Source organism: Haemorhous mexicanus, chromosome 15, assembly GCF_027477595.1.
Source record: "Haemorhous mexicanus isolate bHaeMex1 chromosome 15, bHaeMex1.pri, whole genome shotgun sequence".
Lineage (NCBI taxonomy): Eukaryota > Metazoa > Chordata > Aves > Passeriformes > Fringillidae > Haemorhous > Haemorhous mexicanus.
In genome coordinates, this window is record NC_082355.1 from 9,234,982 (window position 1) to 9,260,624 (window position 25,643).

Here is a 25,643-nt window from a genome sequence, read left to right on the forward strand (position 1 = left end):
AACCCCACGCAGGGACCGGGTTTTCAACAGCCGGGCCTGGCCAGCTGCGCCTGGGGCCCGTGAGGGCGGGAAGAAAGCCAGGAGAGCCCCAGCAACATCCGGGATCGCGGCACCCGTGGCCCAGCCGTGAGGTATCGTGAGGGGATCCGTGAGAGGATCGTGAAGGATTGTGAGTGGAACGTGGGGAGACCGTGAGAGGATGGTGAGGGACCACGATGGATCGTGCGGCATCGTGAAGCGGCCTCGCCGTGAGGGGCGGGCGGTGGATGTGACGCTAGGGCGCGCGGGGCATTGTGGGAGCTCCGCCAGCCCGTCCAGCCGATCCCGGTGGCCCCGCGGGCAGAGCGGAGCAGCGGGAGCGGCAGCGGGGACGGGAGCGGGGCCGCCGCCGGCCGACCGGAGACATCTTGCCCGCGCCGTAAGTCACCGCCGTGGTGCGCCCGCCGTGCGGGAAGGAGGGGGCGCGGGGGGCTCTGTCGCGGAGCGGTGACACCCGGCGGCGGCGGTGGGGGGGCCGCGAGCTCGCCGGGAGCGCCGTGGGACGGAGGGGTGCCGGTCCCCTCCCCTGAGGGAAACCGGGAATCGGTTCAGCTGCTTCTTGCTGTGCCTCGGGTGAAGCCGGGAGATCCACCCGCGCCCCGCGAAATGGTGGCAGCGGAGCTGTATTTCCCTGGAATCCGCTATGGAATGACGGTGTGGGGCTGGAAGGAGCCCGGCGGGGGTGCAGGAGCGGCCGGGGGTGTGGAGCCGCGGGCCCCCACGTCCCCGCTGTTCCACGCACGGACGGGCTCCGTCCTTGTCGTTCCCACCGCGGGTCGCCGAGCAGGGGAGGATAATCGAGGGAGACTGCGAAAAGCACAAGGCGAAAAACAGCAGGACTCGTTTTCCCTGTGTTTCACTTCGGGATGAGGAACCCGCGGTGTAAAAGTTACCTGCCTCGTGTGAATGACTTAATTTAAAAAAGCCTAATGATGTATTTTAAACCGTAAGCAGAGGCTGCTGAGAGTAGTAAAAATAAATGTTTGTCTGGAAACAGGGCTCCTTATTCTTTTAGGACTGTCACTTCTTGTAGAGACTGCAATATGTCTGCCTGCGGGATTTGAGCAGCCCATACAGACTGGCTGATTGTGGGTGTTCCTCCGAGGGGACTGCGAGTGCTGCAGGGCGCAGGTGAATGCAGGTTCCTGGGGCTCCGCACTGGCTCCAGCACAGCAGCGCTGGGACTGAGACTCGAGGCTGACGTGTTTGTGCGTGTAGGAGACAGTGAGGGCAACAGACTGATTCTGTGACTCGCATCTCCCTCTAATCCTTTTGTTTCTTCTGTAATCTGTAAAAGTAAGTTGTAGAAGGCCCATGAAATTGTGTCTGAAGTGGGCAGTTGGAACTAGCTCCTATGCAAGCAGGATGGTGTAAAGCTGAGGTCGCTTCACTTGTAGAGATGGAAATAGACTTGTTTTTCAAATATACTTGGATGAGACTTGTTATTTATCCCTTGACCATGCAAGTGAACAACCATTTTTTTCCCCAGGACTGTGTGTGGCTGTCACTTAGCAACAGGTCTGTAGAGAACTTGGCAGATCCACTGCCTCCCCCATTCTGAAGAGTAAAAGAAATAAATTAGTGAAGGATCAAGAGTGCCATTAATAAAAACAGTACCTGGGCTCTCAGGGACAGCCCAGAATTGAAAGACTTATGTTGGAACAAGACAATTACAGTTGCTTTGAAAATTATGTTTTAATGCAGTTGGGTATGAAAGATTTTGCATCATTAGAAAACTACCCAGTGTATTTGGGAGTTTGGGGCTTTTTTTTTTTTTAAGTGTTGTGAAAGAAAGGCATTACATTGTTTACTTAGTAATGGCTCCAGGTTATTTTGCTGCATTATGTTTTGTAACCTTTCGCACTGAAATCTAGGCCTTCTGGGTTTCTGAAGAGTAACTTTGCTTTGCTGTGTACCCTTCTGATTACCAGTAAAGCCAAATGTGGACAATGTAGATTAAGCCATAACTGATATAAAAACTGGTGGCAAGACTAGAATTTGGCTTAATGACAGTAAAGTCAGTAAAGTGCTTAAGCACCACTTATTTTGTAGATCAGCGTGAGCAAAAAGAGAAGTCCACCACTGCAAGCTTTGTCTTAAAAGAAACCAGTGTGTTTAAGTTTGTTCTTAGTAGTTGTCTAGTTCTGCCAATATATGGCAGTGAGCTTTGGTAAAAGATACTCTCTTGATAAGGTAGGTGATACAATCACAGTCTGGAAGAATAATCATGAACCTTTGCTCTCAGAGAAGTACAGACATATTTTTGTGCAACTCTGTCAACTAGGATCAAAGCCTGCTGTCTGTTCCACAGAAAAGGTAGTCCTACCCCAGCAAGGTTATAAAGGAGCAGGGATCTGTAGCTGATGCCACAAGCGGAGAATAGAGCCTCCAGAGAGATCCTCCATTGGGAGAGGAAATGTTGGCCCTGCGGGTAGTGCTGAGCATTAGGTTTTGTCATCTCAAGAGGTAAAATTGGAAAAGAAAAATGCAGCACTTGTGGAAAGACTACAGGGCTGGCTTGCTTGCTTGGTTGGGAAGGGTGCTGAGAACACACAAAGAAGCTATAGTTCCTTACCCAGGCCCGTTCTAAAGACAGGATGGTCAGGATTCAGCTCATGGCTTGTTCCAGGAGTGATGGAAGAATGACACCATTCATGACCTCCTTGATGGATCAAGTTCTTGCAATCCCTTCTCCCAGCAGTATACTATCTATTTTAAATTTTGTTCTGCATCTGAATTTTGCCTTGGAAGCATCCACATGAATTCTTTATTATGTTTTTATTTTCGTACAAAATTGTTAAGGAACAAAGTTGTTTTCAAAGTGTTATTTAAAGCAGTTTTTCTGCATTGACTTCACAAATGGTCCAGTGACTTAAGGCCCTCTGTAAATTTTTATGCTTTCTATCTAGCATGCAAAAAACCTATAATGTATAAATGGTTATTTCAGGCCAGTTCTCCCAAAAGTGGTTAGTGAAGACAATTGTATTTACGTTTTCCTGGCTGTTGGTGGCAGGATGCCCAGCAGAAACTCTTGTAACAGTCCCAGCACTGTTCTTAGTAGAAGTTAGCACGTTAAGGGGTATTTGTTTTGGTGTTTCAGACCCACTGTGGGAGAGAGGGACTTCTGCCAGTTGAGTACAATTGTGCAGCCGTATTTTGTTTAGCACACAGATTTTGTGAAAACGTTATTTCTCTTTGTCTCATCCTTTATGTTACTGCTATAGGAATTTTAATTGTCTTAATCTTCAACAGAAAGTACACCTATTGTGCATTCCTAGATGGGGAGTGTTCTCTTGGTTTTCCAAATGAAAATAAATGTATGGTGCTACCTTCTCAGGTGAGAAGTTAATGGAGTTTTGGAACAACTGTTTTACAGCTGTTTTTCACACTCTTGTCTGTTTCAGACCTCAAAGTGTTACTGCTTTGATAGAGAGCTCGAGCTAAGGTTTGAAATCACGTCAGATCAAATGATAACTGAGTGACTGGCTCTTTTTAGTTCTGTTGTACCTAGAAACAGTCCCAGGCAGAGACACTGTTGTGCCAGGCAAGCATTATTAGAGACCATTCTATACCATTTTATAACTATGCCAGAGCAGCTTCTGTTTAGCTAAGAACAGAGCAAGTTCATTGTCACAGCAAAGTCAAATGCACATTTTCAGCAAGAGTTCAGTGAGTGGCTATTATGGGACTTAAATAGATTTAATAGAGAATGGCAGCACTTACATTATTTTCTTTCCATTGTTTCAAAAGATTAACAATGTTGCACTTAATCTCTTGTGATACAAAAATAAACTTTCCAGCTTAGTCTTTGTACTGAAAGAAAAATAATTATTACATCTTAGTATTTTTCCTATTGTAGTAATGATCTCCTGGATTCCACTACTTACTGATATGATGATGTAGACCTAAATTGAATAATCTCTTTGCTAAGTGCAGTTAGTACAGCAGTGTAAGCCCACAATCAGAACAGTCTCTGTCTGACAGCAGTAAGATTCATAGTAATTTGTTTAGTCATTAAGAACCAGTACCTGAAAACTGTTAATAGCAGACTGGGTTTATTACTGCTGTTTGATCAAGGTGTCAAATCAACTGAACTAATGAAGTGCTGGTATTTGGAATTTGGGTATTGCTTTACCAGGATGTCCAGGCTGTACTTTAAGAATTATGTGATGTTAAACCTTTCAGAAAAACAGTTGCCTATGTGCATTTGAGGAAGAAGGTATTTGAAAGTGTGGTTCAGCAGAGTATCTGTCTTCACACAGGAAAATATGGCCAACCAGAGTTACTCCAGCCAATTTTAAAGACAAAAATATTAATTATGCTGAACTCATCACTACACCTTAAGGTTGTTTCTTAAGAAATGTATTTCTGGCTTGCAAAGACGTGACAGCAGAGGAGCCTTGTAGCTTGAATCTTTGCTGTGACCAAATAAATACATCATCAAATCTTATTTATGCATTTGGAGATCTTAGAAAGCAGTGTGAATTTTGCCACAGTCTTTAAGGACTTTCAAAAGGCTGTGAATCAAGTGCTAAATTCTGTATCTAGGGCAATCTGCATCCAAGCATGGCAGAGCCACCTAAGAATATAGTGTTAAATTTGATTTGAAGTCAATGGTGAACTTGACTCCTCAATGATATCCCCTAATTATCAAAGTGATAATTTTGTGATCTCTCACGTTGAAACAAAATCATTTTATCATCAAATATTTGGAGACTTTGCAATGTATTTGGTAAAGTTCTCAAAAATTCCATTACAAAGGCAGGGCAGAAGAAGGAAGGGAAAGTACTGGTCCATTGACTGTGATTTATTTAAAAATATATTTACATACTTTTATTATACTGCTCAAATCTTGTCTGAACTATGATGCGTGTGATAAGGTTGCCTTCGGTTGCCTCTTTGATCTGTGGGCTCCCAGTGACTCAGCAAACAGCTCTAGTTCATTAGTGTTGGCAGCATTCCAGAGTTTCTGGTGTTACAAAGATAAACCATTTCAGAACATGTAAGGCATACAGCTTTCTTTGGTTTTTGATCTGTTGCCATGCTCTTTGCATTTCACCCCAGTACATTTTCTTGTGGCCTTTGCAAGTGAAATCTCTTTCTGTTCTCTTTCTTTGGTGGAGAACTAGAAACGGGGAAGAGGCATTTGAGAATTGGTTGAGCCATCCTGCAGCTCAAAGGCAGGACAAACAGGTTCTGCAAAGTAATGATCCTGAATACACAATTAAACTCTGAAAAAGGTTTCCATGCCAGGCTCTCACTTTCACCTTCCAAATGGTTATATGGTTGGTAACAGTAAAAGTGGTACTTGAAACCTAATTGAAGTTTTCCTACCTCCCCCGCCCAACATCTAAGTAATCTGAACATACATGTAGGAATGGGGTCCTTGAGATGGGAAGGTCTGAAACTCATCTGTATCACATTTCACCTTTAATACTCAAAGTTTCAGAATTTCTTTTTTTTTTTTTTTTTTTTTTTAATTATGCAGCCCTGTGCACCACCACCTTTCAGATTCAGGCAAAGTTTCTCCTCAGAAATAAACTTACAGCTAGAAAGGTCTGTAATGCTCCATATAAGGGGATCAGGTGAATTGTCAAGATGGTCACAGTACTCACATTAATATTTAGGATACCCTGGACCTACGTGCATAAAATAAAGAGAGAAATTAGCTGTAGAATTTGCAGAGGTGATAAAGTAAGCTTATGAAAGAAAAAAAAAAGACACCATTTTATATATGGGTTGGTGTTATTCTGCATTACTGCCAACTTTAGTAAAACTTTGGTGCAATTGTTACAGCAGCTGATAGCTAAAATGACATTTTCCCAAAGAAAGAAAACATTAGGAAGTAAGGATTTCCATATTCTATTCCAGCTGTGCTGATACCCCATAAACTGACTAAATGATTAATAGAAGTTTACTGCTTAAGTCTTGCAGGCTTTCTCTAGAAAAATTATGGTTTTCATCATTGATCTTTCAGTTACAAACCAAATATATTGCGTGGCAGCACAGATATTTCTTATGCTACTTCCCCTGGTGTTTCATTCAATGAACCTCTTAACATTTGAGGTTAAACATCCCTAGTACTGTTGATGAAAATGGATTATGAAATATGAAAATAATTGCTGGCAGAAGGTCTATAGACAAGTCAAAGCCCCACCCAGCCTTCCTGCTAACAAAGACAGAGCTAGCTAGATGAGAAAATGCAATTAAATGGATGTTTTTAAAATCATTGGTGAGCTGCATTTGGGTCATTTCTCAAGGCAAGAAAATTGGCTTTTGTCCTCTTCTTCACAGAATAATGGCTGTTACAGAGCTGAGTCCACAGCAGATCAAAGGAGAAGGAGCCCTTTTGATGGCTTCCCTTTCCAAAGATTCCTATCTGTTTCTGGACATGAGTTTCCTAAACATAGTATGACTTTCATCTGATCTATGAAGATGGGATTATTTTGTTTAGCTTTAAAAACCAGTGAACTCATTGCATTTAATTTACTTAATGTGCTTTGCAGGTGTAGATTCTGATGAATGGAATGTGGAAGTGGAAAGAAGAAACCTCTGATACTCATGTTCCTTTAGGTATTCTGACTAGTATTTGTTTGGCAGTTATGTAGCCTGAATCTTATTGACTCATTGAGAATTGAAGGACTGCAGGATGTGTCAGCACAGAACAGAAATTGCAAAACCTAGAAGTAGGGTTGATGAACCTGTTTTACCGAATTCTGAGATAACTTCATTGTGGACTCAGGCATGTGGGAAATACAGTTAGGTTCATGAGGGCAAGGAGAGAATTCAGGATAAACAAGTGCAAAATAGGGGAAGAAGAGAAATGATGTGATGGGAAAGTAGCACTGAAGGGAGTTTCTTTGTGGAGCGTATAAACACATCAGTGAATTTGCCTTGTGTGTTAGGTAGGATTTGTGCAGCAAGGGAAGAGGTGGGGTGCACAGAGGTGTGTCTGTATCACTGATGCATTCCGTTGGTTTCCCTGGAGTTCAGACCTGAGGGAGGAGAGATGGGCACTGTCTCCTTTCCTCTGAGGTAATTTCAGAAACCAGTGAGTTGCCTAAACCTTCAAAGACACCGTGAGAGCCTGTGAACCCTCCACCTCTTTGGATCTGTCAGTTTCTATTTACAGCCTGAGCAGAAATCAAAGAGAGGACAGAATATGTTTGACAGCTGTATCAGCAGTAGGTTCCCTCAGTAAGATAAACTGAGATATAGTTGTCAGATACGTGCTGGGTGTTCAGAGCACTGTGCTGTCAGGGAAAGGTGGCAGATAGAAGATTGTCAGGTTCCTGGAGGGAATGTTGAAGCAATATGGTCTTCGGTGTAGAGATGGCTGAGTTTTGGTAGGTTCAAATCTCAGGGGGATTATTTCAGATCTTTCTAAAAATAGAATATCTATTTTACAGGAGATGTATCTTGTCATCCATAGGCCTTTGTTTTATCAATTCTCACACATCTGGAAAATCAAGATTTTTAAAAGAGGTGAATACACTTTAGGAAAGCTTTAGTGGATGTGGTTTCCTAGTTTGGAATGCAATTATGCATGAACCTAACTGCCCTACCACAGCTGTTCAAATGCCCTACCAAAAGGTTTTCATGGAGATAAGCGGGCTGTGTCAGTCTCCTTGCAGAAAGCATCCTCTCCTTCAATGCAGAAGTTCTATTTTAAATCCAGTACCTATCACTCTTTGCTCCATTGGTGGGTACTGGGTTTAATCTCTTAGGAATTTCAGGAAAGTACAGTCTTAGGAAATAACTTGGTTTATATCTTTTCTGTATCAAGTTATACCAAATTACAATGGAAAGTAAATATTCTGTGGAAAATTATTTTAGGTTCTTGTTGTTGTATATTCTAAAAAGGCAACTTGTCTCTGTGTTTTAGACACTGTAATGCATTGCCTACCCCAAAATGCTGATTTGCCTTGGAATTCAGTGTGTGGTCTTATAGTATCAGACCTTATTAATAACCTTTTCTCTTTTGTTCCTTTTTAAAAATTTCTTTCTAAATATAGAGTCCTGTTTCAGACCTGATACAGACAAGATGTCCAGCAGGGGTGGAAAGAAGAAGTCAACCAAGACCTCCCGCTCCGCAAAGGCTGGGGTCATATTCCCTGTTGGAAGAATGCTCCGCTACATTAAGAAAGGCCACCCGAAGTACAGAATTGGTGTTGGTGCTCCTGTGTACATGGCTGCTGTACTGGAATATCTAACTGGTAGGTTTTGCTGAATTGTGTGAAATAGTAGCAGAAGAGGTAAAGACAAACTGAATTTACACAGAAAAAAACCCAAACAAGTGAAAAAAGTTACAGCTGAAGTGTGTGTTTTGCTGATCACACATCGAAACCAAAATCAAGGTTCCCTCACCCCTGCCTCAGAGCCTTGATGACTTTTGTTCACTCCAGTACAGAATTTGCTTTCTCCACTTGTAAACATGCTCTTTCCACATAGTCAGGGTTCCACTGCCATCAGTGTGTTGGACTGCTGCAGTTCTCCTTGCTTTGATTTTTGTGCCCGATGAGTTTGTTTGGATTATAATTGTCTGTTAAGCATATACATTAATTTTAAATAGAGAGTTTCACCATGTTTACACAGGGCTGAGACTGCTTACAGCCTTGTTTAAACATTTTTGTTCAATTTGCAGATTTCTTTTCAGACTACACATGCTGTTTGCAATTTGTTTGATTGAGTCTGTGTATACATGCAAACTCTTCATCTGCCCTGGATCTATGTAGCTTATTTGCTTACAGTTTTAGTTCTTGTTCTGTTCCCTTCATCACATCAGAATAAGAATACCTTAAATAATTATCTCACCTTCTCACAGGACATAAGTATTATTTTTCCTCAATTTAGAAATAAGCTTCAGAGGAATAAAATGCTTTGCCCAATCACATAAACAACCAGACATGCAAGTAAAGATCTTTACATAGCTGTTTTGTCTCAAACAAAACTTAAGACATTGGAAGTTTACCCACTCTAAACAACATTGCAAAAGCAGTCTTTTGGCAGAAAATCCTAGCTGTAATAGCATCAATATATGGGCTTTTTGCAATAATGGTTTGCTTAGAATAAAAATGGATAAGATGGTTCAGTCACCTTCCTGTGGCCAGACTGATGTCTAAGTATATACCTGTGGTGTAGGGATCTAGCAAAAAGCACAAGTGCCAGATAGATGAGTGTTTGGAGCCAGATTCTATTAGCATGACTAAGGAAAAGTTTAAATTGTATCTTATTTCTCAAAGCAGTGTTTCTTTTTCCAGTGCATCTGCTTGTATCGGTGTTCTTGCCATAGGTTCAAGTGTTTCAATGGACAGGAGACTTTAAGCTGTATTGGTGTGCTGAGCCTGTAAAAGGTACAGGTTTTTCTTTGACTCAAGCACAAAGTTGTAAAGCATTGACTTTTCTGGGAGTATTTAAAACTGAAGCAACCTGACCTTACTACAATATTAGATACGTTTTATAATGGCTCTTGATGTTGAAGGACAGAAGATTTCTTTTTATAAAGTTTCTTCTTCCTATAAAGATGAAGATTGGTAATATTACCAAATAGTTAATAGAGTGCTTGTTTTCTGTAGGGTATTCATACCATCAAATATATATTTTTTTCACCTTCACTTGTCAACATTCAGTATTCTTCATTTGGGCCTTTTCTTTAAAAGAATGCTTTTAAACTTCATAGGCAGCCTTAAAAATTAATATTTCCTTTAGCTAGGTTGCTGCTTACAGCAATAACAATTCAAATAAAAGGCTTCTTAGGGTGAAGGGTGTCCTTTTAAAGAAACAGAGCAATACAGGTGAGCTTAAGGCTCTGATAATAAGCAGCACATGTTATGGGTTAAATTATTTAAAGTGTTGACTGAGACAGTGATAGTTTAGGCACTTAAGAATAGGCTGGGGAAATAAAGTTGTTTCTTTAACTGCTGTGCATCTTGGGAACTTGGCTGAGGACATTACCAACAACAAGAAAAAAAAACCCAAGAAAAATAACATATATCACTTTAGGAAAAACAAAGGCAGGAGGAAAGATTAACTGAAGGAAAAAGTACTTTCCTTCTTAATTCCTTTAACTACTTTTAGGCAGTTTTGCTGTGGTTTTTCTGTCTCCTTGGAAGGCTAGGTAGATAATCCTAGTAATCTGTCAGGTATCTCGTGGCTTTCTTTCATTCCTGTACACAGATGCATCCCAAAAGCACAGATACACCTTTCTTTCCAGAGTTGGTGCTGGTTTTATTGTAGAATTATTTGGGTTGGAAGAGACCTTGAAGTTCATATTTTTCTAATCCCTTTTCCATGGACAGAGATACCTCCCACTACACCAGGTTGCTCCAAACCACATCCAGTCTGATGGCTTTGAACCATCTTGGCCATTTCCAGAGATGGGGCAGCTACAGCTGCTCTAGGCAAATGTGCCAGTGCCCAAGCACTTCCTAATATCTAATCTAAATCTATCCTGTTTCAGTTTGAAGTGATTCTCCCTTGTAGTTCATCACTACAAGTCCTTCCCTCTCCAGCGTTCTTGTAGACCCCTTACTGTTTCAATCTGCTGGGTTTTTTTTTCCTTTCTCTAAGTTTTTCACACAATGTATAGTATAATTTTTAAGCCTTTAGTGCTCAGTATGTTTTCTGAACTTCAGGTAATTCATCTTTTTCAGTGTAATTCAGAAACAGCCCCTTGAAATGGAAGGCTTGGAGATGTTTGGTTTGTGTTCTTTTTACCTCTTGGCAGTTATTACTTCACAAAGCCAGAGGAATCCTGACTTCTCTCCAGGAGAGTTTTTAAAGATCCTTATGTTAGCACATGGTCTGAGACCAAATCAAAGCATTTCAACCATTTCAAAGTAAAACCAGGAACGTGACATAATAGGAAGGAGACCATGTGAACTGGCATGCTAATAAATTGGCTAAATCAAAAAGCAATCCTGTGTATCCAGGAAGGAGAAGTTTAAAATATCAAAAGCAGTCATAGGAAAGAGAAACTTCAGAAACAAAAACGGGAGTGGAAATGACAGAGACATGACCTAATAGAAGGGAATCTACAAAGGTTTAAAAACTGATTCATCAGTGTGCAGAATATGGAACCAAATTTATTTGTTTAGAAGGTGAGGTGCTAAATTTTGCTGGCCTTTTCTGAGGTTTAACTTAAATGTAAATCTGAAATTAGCCCATAATGTGGTCAGATCTGGGATTTTTTGTTCAATTTGAGATTTGAAATTCTGAAATGCTTCCAGCTGTTCAAACTTGAAGGTCTATTCTGGATTCATCTGGAGTTATAACTTACCACTTTGTACTTTGAAAGTAACTTATTTTTATCATTTATCTACAACTCCTCATCAGAAAGTAAGAGTACACATTCTGTGATTTCTCATGTCCTTAGATTTCAATATACTTTACATTTAAACAAGTTGCACCATGAGTATCCTCCTTTTCTTACTTATTCACTAAAGGTTCTTGTACCTAGAAGTAACGTTAGAAAATAATTCTCTCATCAGCCCAAGCAGTGTATCCAGTTTGATTTCTTAAGCCAAGTTGCTTGTTGTTTCCTGTTTTTTACTATGGAAATAATGTGTTATGTCCACTGCAAATAGGATGCAAGTGTGTCTTTCATGGGTAAATGTGCAGAAAGTACCTTTGAGTATTACCAATATTGAAGCAGGTGGATATGCTTCCTTTCTTTACACTGGAGGAATAGTGTGGATGCCAAAGAACTATAAATGCACAGTTTTTCTTTTCCTTCTTTGAAGCAGCAGTTCATGCAGTGCTTCCTGCCTTGCAGGGAGTAGTCAGAATAGTGGATCGGTTCTGCAGCATATGCAGAAATTAATTTGAACCATTATCAACAGTTTTCAGTTGGCATATTCTGTGTTGGTGATTCCTATTGTCTTCTTATTGCACTTATTTTCCAATGGCTCCTTGCCTATTTGTTTTTCCAAATGTGGACTTCAGAAAACTGCAATCCCCCCATAATTTCTCTGCAAAGTAGTGCATCAGTATCAGTTTATGTCAAAAAAGAGCTCTAGGTCAGTCAAGAGAATGGCCACAGACTTCATCTGAGGCATTGCAGCCACTCACATGAATTTGGGTGGTTTGTATTTGTCAGAACTGGTCCTGCCATACATCTCATCAAGTATGGTCTTTTCAGGTGTCAAGCTTGCACAAGTTACAATACCTAGTCCAACCTTTCTTACTAATGGAAAAAGATACTCCTTTGCCCTTGAAAAACAGAAATCTCTTGAGCATATTTAAAGGCAGAAAGAGCCAGGCCTGCAAGTGATTTCTGCTCCCCCCCTCCCCCATCATCTGTTCTACACTGTAAATAATTTTCAATTGCCAAAATGTCATAGCAAATGAGGAGAAGGAGAAGTTTATAAAACAGCAGGAGCGCAGGAATACAGAAGAAATGAGACTGATTTATATTTGTTACATACGTATGAAGGTAGGAGAAAATGTTAAATACCTGTTTTCTCCATTAGATCTTTTTCTCAGCTGTGTTTTTGGGGTTTTTTTGCACAGGGCTGCTGTTGGTCATATGTTTTCTTGAAATGTACAATAAGCACTTCTTGAACCCCATGGTTAGAATTGCATCTGAGGCATTCCCATGTTTATCTGAGGTTTTGTTTTCAGGATTTCTGATGTCACCAGAATCAAATAATTGGAGTTCGTGTGCTGGAACTCAATTCATTGCGTTTTTATCATGATGAATTTTCAATGTGGGAGACGTTTTTGATCCAGCTGCTGATTGGCTGCAAAAGAAAAGTCCTTCCTGAGAGCAGTAGGTTTAACTGCTCACTTCACTGCACGCTTTGCAATGTCCAAGCTGAGCAAATTGAACTGCTGTTCACCTTTTGTGTTCTGCTCACTGTCCAAAATCTTCACAGGGTCACAGACGAAAACAATGATCTGCCCTTTCTGTCAAAGCAGATGTTCCACTGAACTCCTGCTTAGAAGCAGAGGGGAGCCCAGGGGTCCACAGTAAAAAAGCATTAGGTTGAAAGCAGATTCAAGTTCCAGGCAGTCTGAGACTCCCATAAATAATCATCCTTGGAGAGTAATGAAATTTAAGAAGATAATTAATTGACAGTATCTTTTTGATACCATTGAAATGTGCATTCACTACCAAGATACATTTCTTCTATTTAAACAGGCAACTTAAGAAACACTGCTTCATTTTAGGGTAGTGTACCACAAACTCTGTCCCAAAGACACCGGAGGTAAATTAGGGGCTTGTAGGACCTGTGCCTTCCCTGAGCAAGCATGAAAATACTTCTTTGTATGTAGTGTGATTTCAATGTGGATTAATACTGCACCTAAAATACAGCAGGGTTGTTTATGGCAATAACCTCACAAGCAGAGACCTTTTGACTGTATCAACATAGAAAAACTCCTTTGTAACATTCCTTCTACATAAGACTTGTGTCATGCTCTCAAGTGTCATTATCACAATTTAAAATTGCTCTACTTGTAAGAAGTGCAACTTCAGATATAAAACTTTGCACTGTTACCAACTGAATGACCAATTTTCTGAAATATAAGTGCATGAATCAGTGTGTTTTGAAATGTATATAAATTAAGAGTTTTCTTTCACTGATAAGCCAACCCTGTAAGCACTTAGGTACATGTGTCTGTCTTATTGTGTAGTCCTGTAAACTTCCGTGGATCTCTGAGTTACAAAAGCTCACTCACTACAAAATTCCTCACCTGATTACAGTCCTGATGTAGTCTCCAAGCTGCCAGGTCAGGTTTGATGAAAAACTGTAAAAACCAACAAGTGTATTTTCTTGTAATAAAAGCTCTAACAGTGCATACTGCTATGTCAGCATTGTTCAGAGGGGTAAATATGCAACATTGTGACATGTGTCACAATTTCTTTTTTATTTTATTTTTATTGCGAGAATGTACAAAATGCTGAATGGGGCTGGTTGAGTTTTTATGGCATGGTCAGTGAATATTTCCTCCTTTGAAAATGTTAAATTTTTTGCTATATTTCAGTTATATTTTAACTAGCATCAAATACTACTTATTCTAGTAAGTAATTTCGTTTGTTTACTTGGCTAAGTTACAACAGAGTAATGACTGTCTATATATTGGTGCTCAATTTAATGCTGGTATCAGCCTTTGTTTGGAAGAATGGAATGTAAGAGAAGTGTAAAACAAAAATGTGGCTGATTTTCTTACATAGTTTTTTCCTACCCATACCTTTGTCTTACATGGAATTCCTTGTTGAGAAGAATAAAAGGATCTATAAAGCTGAAGTCTTTTCTTCTTTGGCCCTTTATTCTTGGAATGACAATTGTAGGACAACTGGGTAGAAGCAGGAAGACATTCTGAAGTGTATTTACCAAGCAGTTTCTTTCCTCAGATATTCTCAAATTTTAGAAGTTCTTGCATCAAGTATTGTAAGCATGATTTTTTTTTCAGCTTTTTTCTATGAGGATTATTTCGAATGCCTGAGTTCAGGTAATGTTCTGTCTTCGGTCTTCAGTATTTTTACAAAGTATATTTTTCCCTGAATTACCTTTAGAAATTATATTCCATGTGGATTCTTTGGTGCATTCAGATAAAACGCTCCATTCTCCGCGTAAACTTCACTGGGGAAATATAAATTTAGGGGATATACAGTGAAATACAATATTTCTAAACCATACAGGAGGTACTTTTCTCCCAAATTGCAAAAACGTCTGTGGTATAGCAAGCTTTGTTAGTGCATGATGTTATGGTTACTAAAAATGATGCTAAACCTTTCTGAATGGGTTCAGAAAACAATTAGACACATTCATAGAAGTAAAATCTGTTGGGGAACTAAATAAAAAGACAGCATTTCTAACTTGGGGAACCACTCAGCTGCACATGGCTGAAATCAGAGGGAATGTTCTGGAAAATTTTCTTGCTCCTTTAGTGCCCCGGCCCACCTGCACTTGGGCACTGGCTGGGGATTGGAGGTCAGGCTGGATGTGGGCTTTGCTCCAAGGAAGTTACAGTGAGTCCTTTTGATTTCTTTAATGTTTAGAAGTGCAGCATTAAAGAGTAAGCCAGGACCCGGTCTCAGGATGTGAGTAGTTCTCCTGTATTCTTTAACAGCCAGACCAAAGCATACATGGAATCATTTAGATTGGAAAAGCCCTCCAAGATCATCAAGTCCAACTGTTAACCTGCACTAAACCATGTCCCCAAGTGCCACATGCTGCACTTGATCAGGTAACGTCTGGCAGCAGTTACTTTAATCATGTTTGAGTGCATTTCTAAAACATATGTAAGCTGTTATGAGGAACAGCAAAGTCTACTGCCAGGTAGAGGAAGCTCCACTGAAATGAATAAAGGCTGATTTGAGTTAGATCAGGATTCTTGTGGAGAAGAGCAAAGCTATCTCTTTAAATTAGTACTCAGGGTGTGGCTATTGTTATAAATAACATCTGAGTTGAAATTCAGGTTTCCCTGAAAATTGTCCTCTCATATCTTTTACAGATCAATAATAAACGAGAACTTAAAATCTAAAAAAAACAAAACAAAAAAAAAAGGAAGTTAAATAACATTGGATCTCTTACAAAAAAAATAATGGATGGTATTAAAGTGTAGAAAAAAGCTGAAGAGACATATAAGTCAGATCAGAAGGCTTTAAGTGGAAGTGGCTTTTGTGGCCTGAATTTGTGTTTTATGTAAACAGCAGTCTGTCATCTGCCTCACAGAAATGCAAAACTTATAATAACTTTGCAAAGTTAACAGTTTTTCCTTTTAGAGGACTAGTTTTGATAAAGCACAGACACTCAGGACTGAAAGGATTGGGGTTTTTATCACATCCTAAGAGAACGATTGCCCTGCTGAGAGTTAAGGTTTCATCAAGGCTTGTTCAAAGCAGTAAAGTTTCTTGAACTGATTTTCACTGCATCAGATTTCTACGACTTTGAACCAAGGCTGAGAGCTGTTTTATTGGAATGCATAAGAGGGAAAGTGTTGTTAAATGATTCTACCTTCACTCTTGCAACTGCAGATTCCAGGGGGATTGGGTGGAATACATGGAGAGAAGAATGCAGGAAACTCTTAACAACCCTGGTTGATTGGGGCTGATTGGGTTAAAACCTTCCAGAATCATATAAAATGAATCTCAAGTCAGTAAAATGCTGATTGGGAAGATGACTTGTTTGAAGTACAATAAGCAGACTCTTTGTCATTTGGTTGACTCTGTAGCAAATACATATTTTTCTCAGTGGAATTGTATCAACATTAATTTTTCTTTGATTTCTGGATATTGTTTTCAATTTTCTTTTGAGGAGTGGCTTCACAATTTTTTTAGAAACCCCTGACTTGTTCCTGTTGGAATTTGCATGTTCAGAACTTGGCCTTGTATCAGCACATCACCTGTTAGTTGTTAAGAGTTTAATTTTGAAAGATATGATTTCATCTCCCTGAAGACAAGGTGGACAAAGAGATTCAATGCAACAGCAATGATTTAGCTTGCAATGTAAACAAAAAAAAAAAAAAAGAAAAAAAAAGAAAAAAAAAAGAAAAAAGAATTTTGGGGATGAAGTCAGACCAATTGAATTTACTGTTTATATTGAGAAAGATTATAGCCTGGAACGCATGATAAGCTAAAGTCTTTGTTATTTAGGCTTGAGAGGCGCTTTAGTCAATAATGGCCAGTAATATTTTTTTTGAAAACTAGTGATAAATGAACTAGAGCACTCTCCAGGAGTGGGAGGAGAATGCATTTGCTTTTGTAGCATCCAGGTCTGCAGTTTCTACTGTGCCTTTGTTCTGGCCTAATAGTAATTAGTTTCATTTTAATCATGTGTTGTGTTCTGTTCCAGAATTTGCAAGTGTTGTGAAATACCAATGTAACAATACTCAGGGCAGAGAGCAGCCCCCTGTGAAACAGAGAAATGCAAGTAGGGAAATTGGGAAGTTAGTAGGGTGTCTAAGAGATGACCAGGGTCTCTGAAAGTAAGGGATGAGGAAAACTGAAATCCGAGTCCTGAATCGTGAAAACTTCATCCAGGATGAGGTTTCTCTGGAGACTTCTGGCATTTTTTGGTTGTGTTTGAGTAGGAAATGTCTTGAGAACAGCTTTTCCTGTGGTCTTATCTAAAGCTTAAATATGAAGATACACAACCGGTTTGCTTCTCTCCTTTAAAAATATTTAATTGAACTTTTAAAAACCTCAGCTGAAGAAAAGCAGTTTTGGTCCAAGTGCTGAGAACAGGCTTAGACCAGTTTTCACTCCCCATATCCCAGTTCTAGCTATTACCCAGAAGTTTTTCAAGTGATCTAAATGAAAACTGCCTTGGTGATAAATTTTAAAGAAAATTTCTTAACTTTTAGGGTTTCCCTTTCAACACTTCTACTTTAATAATGACTGAATAGAAGAAAAATATTAATCATAACTATGTCTTTTAAATCAAATCGACATGCTCACAATATAGTCAGATTTCTGAGGCATCATTTTTGCTATTATATGGCTGTCCATACATGAATACATCACATTGTATGCTGGCAATTGCATTCCTAATTAATTTTCTTTTCCTAATTATACATCTCTCACACCTTTTTCTGGTTTGTTTTATATCTGTACTTAAAGCAGTACATGTTGGTTTGCATTTTTGTCTGAAATTATTCAAAGGAACAGAAAAAGTCATTTGTGCAGATGGAGTTTCTCTTCATATTAAGCTGATTTCAGTATATAGTAGTTGAAGGATACCTTCCAAACCATATAATATTGAAAAACTTGATTTTTCTTCATTTTTTAAAAAATAGAGCTCTTCATGTTCTGTAGGTCTGTAAAGTGAATCTTGCAGTTGCCTGCTGCCTGAGTGGTAGTGATGTAATTATTCTCTAGGGGGGAAATGCCTTGAGTAAATATATGAAATGAATGGAATAGACATTATGCAACTTCCATCCTTTTTGTGAGGCCTCATTTTTGTAAAACATTTTTGTTTTGGTCTTATGGCTGGATAAATACAAGCTGAGTGAAACCTGATGTCATGGAAGCTCTTAACACTTTCATTTACCTCAACAATTCTAAGCAAAGCTTTCTCTCTTAACCCTGCTTGGTTGTTGATTTTTAAATGTCTGTTTTCTCCTATTGTGGGTAGATAGCTTTTAATGGAACAGAACTTCTCAATGACTCAGGCCTTTGAACCTGGTAGAATGACACTTCCAAAGTGATGAGTTGACCTAAGAGTTTGAGTCCAGTCTCAATTTTAAATACTTTTTCCCACCTACTCATTTTTCCAGCTAAATCCACAGTTACTCTTCTGAAAATTTGAATCAGCTCCCTTACAGAGAGATCTAGATTTTTCTCTAATTTAAAATTGATTTTAAAAATGATTTTAAAAACACCATTTAAATCTCCAGAATTAAACCAGTATTAAACAGATGTGAAAGTAGTGCTGTCTGCAAGAAAAATCCCAGCAAATAGTCTGATTCATGTCTGCATCCAGAAAGTCTTCATTTCCAGCATTTCTAAGTGCTCTGATCTGTTGGATTTGGATTAGGTTTGTCTCTTGTCAGTTCTAAATCAAAAAAGCTGTTGCCTATGTTGGCTTCAGTTTGAATACCTCCTAATGCTCTGTTTTTAGATAGGAGAGTCCCCCTCTGACCAGACTTGTGTACATAGCTGAGTTTGGCAGTTCTCAGTGCTGTGGGTCTCTCTGCATGTACTAGCAATACTTGATTGTTGTTGGAGTGCTGAGGAGAAGGCCAGAAGTGAAATTCCACCCTCCATGGCCTCCTTCTCTCTCCCTCTCCCCAAGCTCCACTTTTGTGGTCCTCAACACCAGTGCAAAGCGTTCTCTTCCTGAAGAGGAAGTGGGGTACCTCAACTTCCCTAAAGGACCATTAGAAAACTGTAATTTCAAAATGAGTTTCCTGTCCAAGGAAGAGGGCTTAGCACTTACAAGAACAGTTCTCCACTGTATGGGGCAGACATTTTAGTTTTATGAGGAACAAATAAAACATTCCTGTGTGCTTTACAGGCATAACACTTTCTTAGAGTCTTTAGTTCCAAAATGACCTGTCTGCATAGCTGTGCTGATCAGTCACAGAGAGTAACACGGCCTGACTGTTCAGCAGGGCCCTGTGCCGGAAAGCAGCAGTGGTGGGGGAGCAGAGGCAAACCGAAAAGCAGCAAAGCCTTCTCTTGCTTTTCAGCTGGGATTAGGTCTGAGGTACAAACAGTTGCATTCCTGGTGTGAAGAGGTGGAGGTGGTTACTCAGTGACAGAGCCTTGCTGAGGTCAGAGGGGATGCCTTGGGTGCACCCAGGATTTCACTGTGTCCACTGTGAGGTGATGCAGGGCTTTGCCACCACAGGCTGCAGGCAGCAAAACCTCACATGTCTGAGCTGGGCTTGCCAGAAGTATGTGAAAGGGATTATGCCAACTTAATTCAGTTCTTTGGAGGTGTGGAAAGCATGGGCAGGTTGACCTTTACCCTACTAATCCGGCTTTAAAAATAAATTAAAGCAATGGTTGTCAGCATGAAATGTTGAGTTACTTTGGGGTTTAGACTTAATATTCTGCCTCATGCTATAATAAAGTTAATTGTGTGCTTTGAAGAACACAGAAATGGTGAAAACACACCAAAATGCTCAATGAAGTTTAACTGTAGAATATTCAGAAGCAGCTGAGTTTTCCAGTAAGCATCATAGCTTACTTGTTATGAGACTTAGGATGAAAAGTAATTGGTGAATCATGTTAAATTCAGTCTAAAGAGAAGCTGTAGTCTGTGCTGTATAATATTACTGAAGATTTAGTGTCCTATGGTAAAGGCATGTGGTCACATGAACTTTGATTTTAGTCTTTTTTGTTTCCAAGTTAATGCCTTCATTCAGTTCTCTTTGCCTCTAAATAAAGTTTACAGGAGAGCTCTCATGGTGTAATCAGTTCTTAAATGTGAAATCAAGCTCATATATTACTCTAATGTTACATTTTAATATTAGTGTGTAATAGATGGAAAAAAAGACATTTCCCTTTTATTTTTTCCTCTTTTTCTCCACATGTTACCAGATATGCAAAAGGAGATCTACCAAGTGCAATAGTGAAACACAGATTGGAGAGAGGGAGATGAAAGGTTAGGCATAATGGAGACAGCAGTAGCTCATAATTGCTAAGTCTGATAAACGTAATGTCATTTTTTTTAATTGCTCCCTAGACTTTCTTGTAATTAATTGCATCCTTGCCCAAGGTTTGTTGAGCTGCAGATAAATCAGTTAGCAGGTAATGCTCTAGTCTTTCTCTTCAAAGGTGCTTGCATGGGGAGCAAGTTCATCTTTCCTAATTCAATAAAAGCCATTAAATGCCTGACTGTTAAACATTATTTTGTCAGTGCTGGAAATATCTTCTAAGGAATAATTCATGAGGAGCAAACAAACATCATTCATCAATTACTTTTTCTGGATAAAAACTTCTTCTCAGAGGAAAAAATCTTTAAATGAGTGTAGCAGCAGAATTTGTATTTTTAGTGTCCTAACTTGGATGTGTGCTTACATGGTTCCCTAATGCTAAAAATGAGTAATTGAGAATAGTGTCTTTTCCAGTAATAAAAAAGTAGAAGTGATACAAGCCAGAACTCACATTTGACAGATTTGAGAAAAAGACCTATAGAATTTGTGTTTCTACTGTACTATGTCCTCTGATAGGAGAGGGGTTCTAAGAGATGAACACACAGTAGGCTTGAGAAGAGCACTGAAAAGTGAGGAATCTCAGAAGACTACTTCAAAAGAATAAAAAAAATAATTCTAGTTTAAAGCACAGGACTTAAGTGTCCATTTGTTCTTCAGTGATTAGACATATAAAAACAAAATGGTAATTTTAGAGTTAGATGTCTATTGCAGGTTAGGAGTAACATGATGTAATTCCCATACCTTTTTGCATGGACACATTGACTTTCTTAATGACCACACTGTAATTAAAGGAGCTTACTTTTTCCCCAGCGGAAATTCTGGAATTGGCTGGAAATGCTGCAAGGGACAACAAGAAGGGTCGAGTCACTCCTAGACACATCCTGTTGGCTGTAGCAAACGATGAAGAATTAAATCAGGTAAGAAAAACCTCTGCCATGTGAAGGCCAGGATTTCCTTTAGAGCTTCTTAAATTGTCTTTTCATATAGCTGACTTGTAACTCAAGACCTCTGCTTATTGAGCAGCACCTCAGGAAACATTCACTAGCATGCTGGCTGTGTAACTAACTACAGCACTCAGCTTAATTATGTATTTCAGCACTCCTAAAATACGGAAAAATGCAATGGAGATGTAAAATGGTGCTTGCTAACACTATTACAACCACTTCTGTTGGACTGGGGTATTGTCATAAATTCTTCAAGGATGCAGAGAAAATCCTGCAGATGCTGGTTTTTTGTTTGTTTTTAGTTTCCCCCTTAGACAGCTGAGGACTCAGTGGGACCTATCCTGTTCTCACTGAAGTCTGTTATTGTGACCACAGAAGAGCTCTAAATTCTTGCAGATCTGTGTCCTTTGCAGACTTAAAGATGCCTTTAACCTGGACATAAAAAGATTGTGCTGTGGTGTCAGCCAGAGGCAGTGGCGGGGATTAATGTACCTTAGTGTGAGGTGCTGTAAAAACCCCTCTGAAAAGATACTTTTTCTAAATCTGTGTATCATGATGGAACAGGAAAAAATAATATTCCCCCAACCACCTGCCTTCTGGTTTTGTCTGAAATTTGGTAATACTTTCCATTCATTATCTCTTTGTTAGCTTGGAGCCTCACTGAGTTGAGATTGGGAAGCAGTAAATATGAATCAGAAGGTGGGAGTACCTGCGGGACTTTGATGTCACTGTCAGTATCCTACTGAATAGTGAATTAGTCCCAGTTAGATGTATAGAAATGAGTTAAAGTGCTTTTAAATACAGAACATGATTTATTTCACTTCTGCTTTTAAAGGCTTGAATAAACTGCACACTTTTGAATATTGATCTTCAACTGCATATTTTTTTGAAGAAAGACGGGTATAGAGATTTGTATAAATGTTGCCCTCCATTTTAAAGTTTCTTTTCCTAAGAAAAAAAAACTTTTAAATGATACAATTGCAGGAAAATGCAGCACTTGGGACATATACTGGGTTCTTCACAGTGTGGCACCCGCTGTAGTCTCACACCCTGGACTTTGGGGTCCCATTTTTCTCTCACAGGCTGCCCTGCTGGGCCCTCAGGTGTGTGCCTGGGGCTGTCTTGTTTTTCCTCATTGGGTAATAGCCTTCATGGCATGGATTCAGAGAAACAAATCTCAGGTGTGCCCTAGAGATACTGACTGTGACAAGCACGTATGCAAGAAGAACACATGCTCCCTTTATAGTTAAAATCAAGTGTGTGGTCAGCTCCATTTCATGCATTTCTCATCTCCAAGGATAATGGTGGAGAAACTCAAGGCAGTATACAAAATTTGCAGTAAATCCTGTTTTCTATTTATCAGTGACTAAATACTAGAATTTGTCATGTACAACTTTTTTTTTTTAATTATTTTTGATTAGCTATTGAAAGGGGTCACCATAGCCAGTGGTGGAGTGTTACCCAATATTCACCCAGAGCTGTTGGCAAAGAAGCGGGGATCAAAAGGAAAACTGGAAGCCATCATCACTCCACCCCCAGCAAAGAAGGCAAAGTCTCCATCACAGAAAAAAACTGTATCAAAGAAAACAGGTGGCAAGAAAGGAGCAAGGAAGTCTAAGGTAGAGTAATGTATCTATTTTAACCCCAAAGCTTGCCAGCAGTAGCTGCAGGAAGCTTCACACTGGGTCAGCTCTCTGTTGCATGTGTTGTAACCAATAGCGATTTCAGCCACAGTGTGTGCAGGGGAGGACGATCTCTGCCCTCTCCCTGGTGCACTTGGAGCCTGAACACCCTCAGAAGTGGCCCAGGTGTGCAGCACAGACAGATGGGTCATAAATGCTCTGTAAGAAACATTCTGAGGTGGGCAGAGGGTGTACCAGGAGACAAGAGGAACGCGTCTGAGGGCTGTACTGGTCATGCCTTACAGGTTTCAGTTTGTAGGAGTAGGAAATCTTTCTAATGTGTACATGTGTAGCCAAGGATGTTTTTTTCTTTTGCAAAACAGCTACAGTTAAGCAATAAGTTTGGCAAGTAGGAAGAAAAGTACAGGAATTTCACATGAAATGGACAAGGAATGTGAAAGTTCCCTCTGGGTCAAGCAAAGTTTAATTATTTATCTGTTTCTGTTTACTTGGTCTCTCTTCTGATTGTTTCACTCTTTTGGTTTTTTTGAGCTGTTGAATTTAGTTTTCTCCCTCAGAATACCAACTAGTTGACATTTCAAATGCAGTGCTTCCAATAACCATGCACTAATAATTCCCCTAAATCTGGACATTTTTTGCCCTGCTTGAATACAAAAGCAGGAAGTCTGTTGTGGGGTTCTGTTTTTCTTCCACACAATAAACTGTATTGTCTGCTTACTATATTGGTATTTAGCTAACAGTAAACTCCTAGGGAATTGAAACAAGACCCATGAAAATCTAATTTTCAAAACACTTGTGTAAAGTAAAGCATGGTTACAGCTTCTAAAAGCACAATGTACCCTTGCATCAAAGTAATTTTAGTTGTTTGGCCTCCGTCTCAGTTTATATACTTTGGAAAAGGACAATAGGAGAACAGTGGCTTGCTCAGTGTTCCAGGTGTCCTTTTTTTTTTTTTTGCTTCAACACAGATATTGCTGAGGCATATTCATATAAATACTTATATGAAATTGTAAGTAATAATTTTATTGAAAATGTGCAGTTGGCACCAGTTGAGTTTATCACCACAGCCTTTGTGAATTGATTTCCTTTTCAAAATGTTTGAATCCTTCTTTTTGTTCAATAAACCAATTAATTCCTGAAACCTGTTATTTCACTGCAGTAATAAGGTTGAAAAAAGAAATGGTGGTTGAGGGGAACTCCTCTCTCCTCTAGCAGTTTTACTGGAGATGAAAGTAGGTGATGATGGAAAATTGTTCAGCCCGTTTCCTGCAAGCAGGCAGATAGAAACTAGATGTATTCTTCTGACACTGCTTTTAAGGACAGCCACATTACAAAGGACAATTTCTAAAAATAAGTCTGTGAAATCTGGGAGTACCTCCCTTCACAGATAAAATTTATTCTCTGACAAGTCAGTTTCTAGCTTACAATGAGTGTCTGTCCACACACAGAGATCTGTAATCTTTGTCCACATAAGCCATTAGAAAGCTGTTAAAAGTTTGGGGCTGTTTATATGTTTTCCTGCACATTTAAGACAACTGTCGCCCCAACTGTGCTCTGTTGTGGGCAAGAGGAGATGCCTCTAGATCTGCAGACGTTGAGGTCGTTTTTCCTATTGATCCCTTCAGCTGTTATCAGGCACTTTGGTTGGACTACAGGATAAAACCCAGCACCACTGTTTGTACAGGCATTTTATTGCCTGCTAAGCATTTAGTGCATGTCATATATCTTAGTGTCATTAAACTGTTTTTCTCAGAGTCTTGAGTTAACTAATTAACTGTATTTCTGGAAGAAGAAGCAGGGAGAAGTGAGCAAATCAGCCAGTGCTGACAGTACAACAGAGGGAACTCCTGCAGATGGTTTCACAGTCCTGTCCACCAAAAGCCTGTTTCTTGGCCAGAAGGTATGATCCTGCGTTTTTATAAATTATTACCTGTTTTTCTGTGCTGTTTAGGGAACAGCCCCCTCCTACTACCCCCTTTTCCACAAAACATCTAGGTACAATGGACATTTCCCCACTGAGCAATCAAGGAGATGTGTGATATCAGTTTTTCTTATCAAAGAAATTCTCCTAAACAACTTCTAGAGCATTTTAAACAGTACATAAATAAGTCTTCATGTGACTACATAATTAAATACTTAATTAGAAGGAAAGCCTGTGTGCTTGTAATCTATCTCTTTCATAAACAACATAATTGTTACAGATAAGCATCTGCCAAAGAAATTATTCTAAGCATAAAATGTATTTTTTCCAACAGTCAGCCCACTTCATTGCTGATGTAAATGATTTACAGGTTTTTATCAAAACCTATTTTAGACATTTGTTCATAATAATGGTCTTATACTGTGTTCTGCTTTGTGATTTACAGAAGTTAATGTTGTGTAATAATGAATGATGCTTTTATGAAAAGCTAGAGATCAACAATTCTTTTTTTCCCTGTGAATATGATTTGGGATGTGGGTTGGTTTAATACAAATACATATCTGCTTAAAGAGGTTTCATTTAAACAGAGTCATTAAATTAATTTGGTCTTTTATCCTGAAACCTGCTTTTAATATGTGATGCAAAATTTTCTTAAGTAAAACTGCATCTTTCTGCTATCATTCAATAATCAGATCATTGTGTTGTAAGCCATAAAGATGAGCCATTGTCCATTGTGGAATGTAACTCCTCTGACTCATTTTTATTTCATACTGAGGTTGTTCTCCATTTATCCTCCAGTTTGTTTGCCAAGTAACATGCATGAGAGTAACATTTTTTTCAATACTTCTGATTTTCCACATTTAATTTTACAGCTAGGTGGCTGGTTTGGTAGGGTTGGTTTTTATTTTACTCCTATTAGGGGGTGGTTTTTCAAAAACATTTTGATGACTAAATTAGAACCCAAAATTTATAGCCTACATTACTGTT

The 25,643-nt window shown here is 39.3% G+C and overlaps 1 protein-coding gene across 11 annotated transcripts in view; it reads left to right on the forward strand.

The window, feature by feature from the left end:
* The first annotated feature begins 264 nt into the window (after nucleotides 1-264).
* LOC132334424 (core histone macro-H2A.1) overlaps nucleotides 265-25,643 on the forward strand; it is a 42,883-nt gene continuing 17,504 nt past the window's right edge. For 2 of the 11 annotated variants that reach the window (XR_009488419.1, XM_059860484.1), the window contains exons 1-6: nucleotides 300-418; nucleotides 6,546-6,612; nucleotides 8,055-8,255; nucleotides 20,959-21,065; nucleotides 22,514-22,711; nucleotides 24,525-24,635. Coding sequence is in view for 9 of the 11 variants with exons in the window: in XM_059860484.1 (XP_059716467.1) it covers nucleotides 6,558-6,612; nucleotides 8,055-8,255; nucleotides 20,959-21,065; nucleotides 22,514-22,711; nucleotides 24,525-24,635 (672 nt within the window). In the remaining 2 variants the exon portion in view is untranslated. Of the gene's footprint in view, nucleotides 419-6,545; nucleotides 6,613-8,054; nucleotides 8,256-20,958; nucleotides 21,066-22,513; nucleotides 22,712-24,524; nucleotides 24,636-25,643 lie in introns of all 11 variants that reach the window. The other 9 variants (XM_059860486.1, XM_059860491.1, XM_059860490.1 and 6 more) reach the window with 8 other exon arrangements.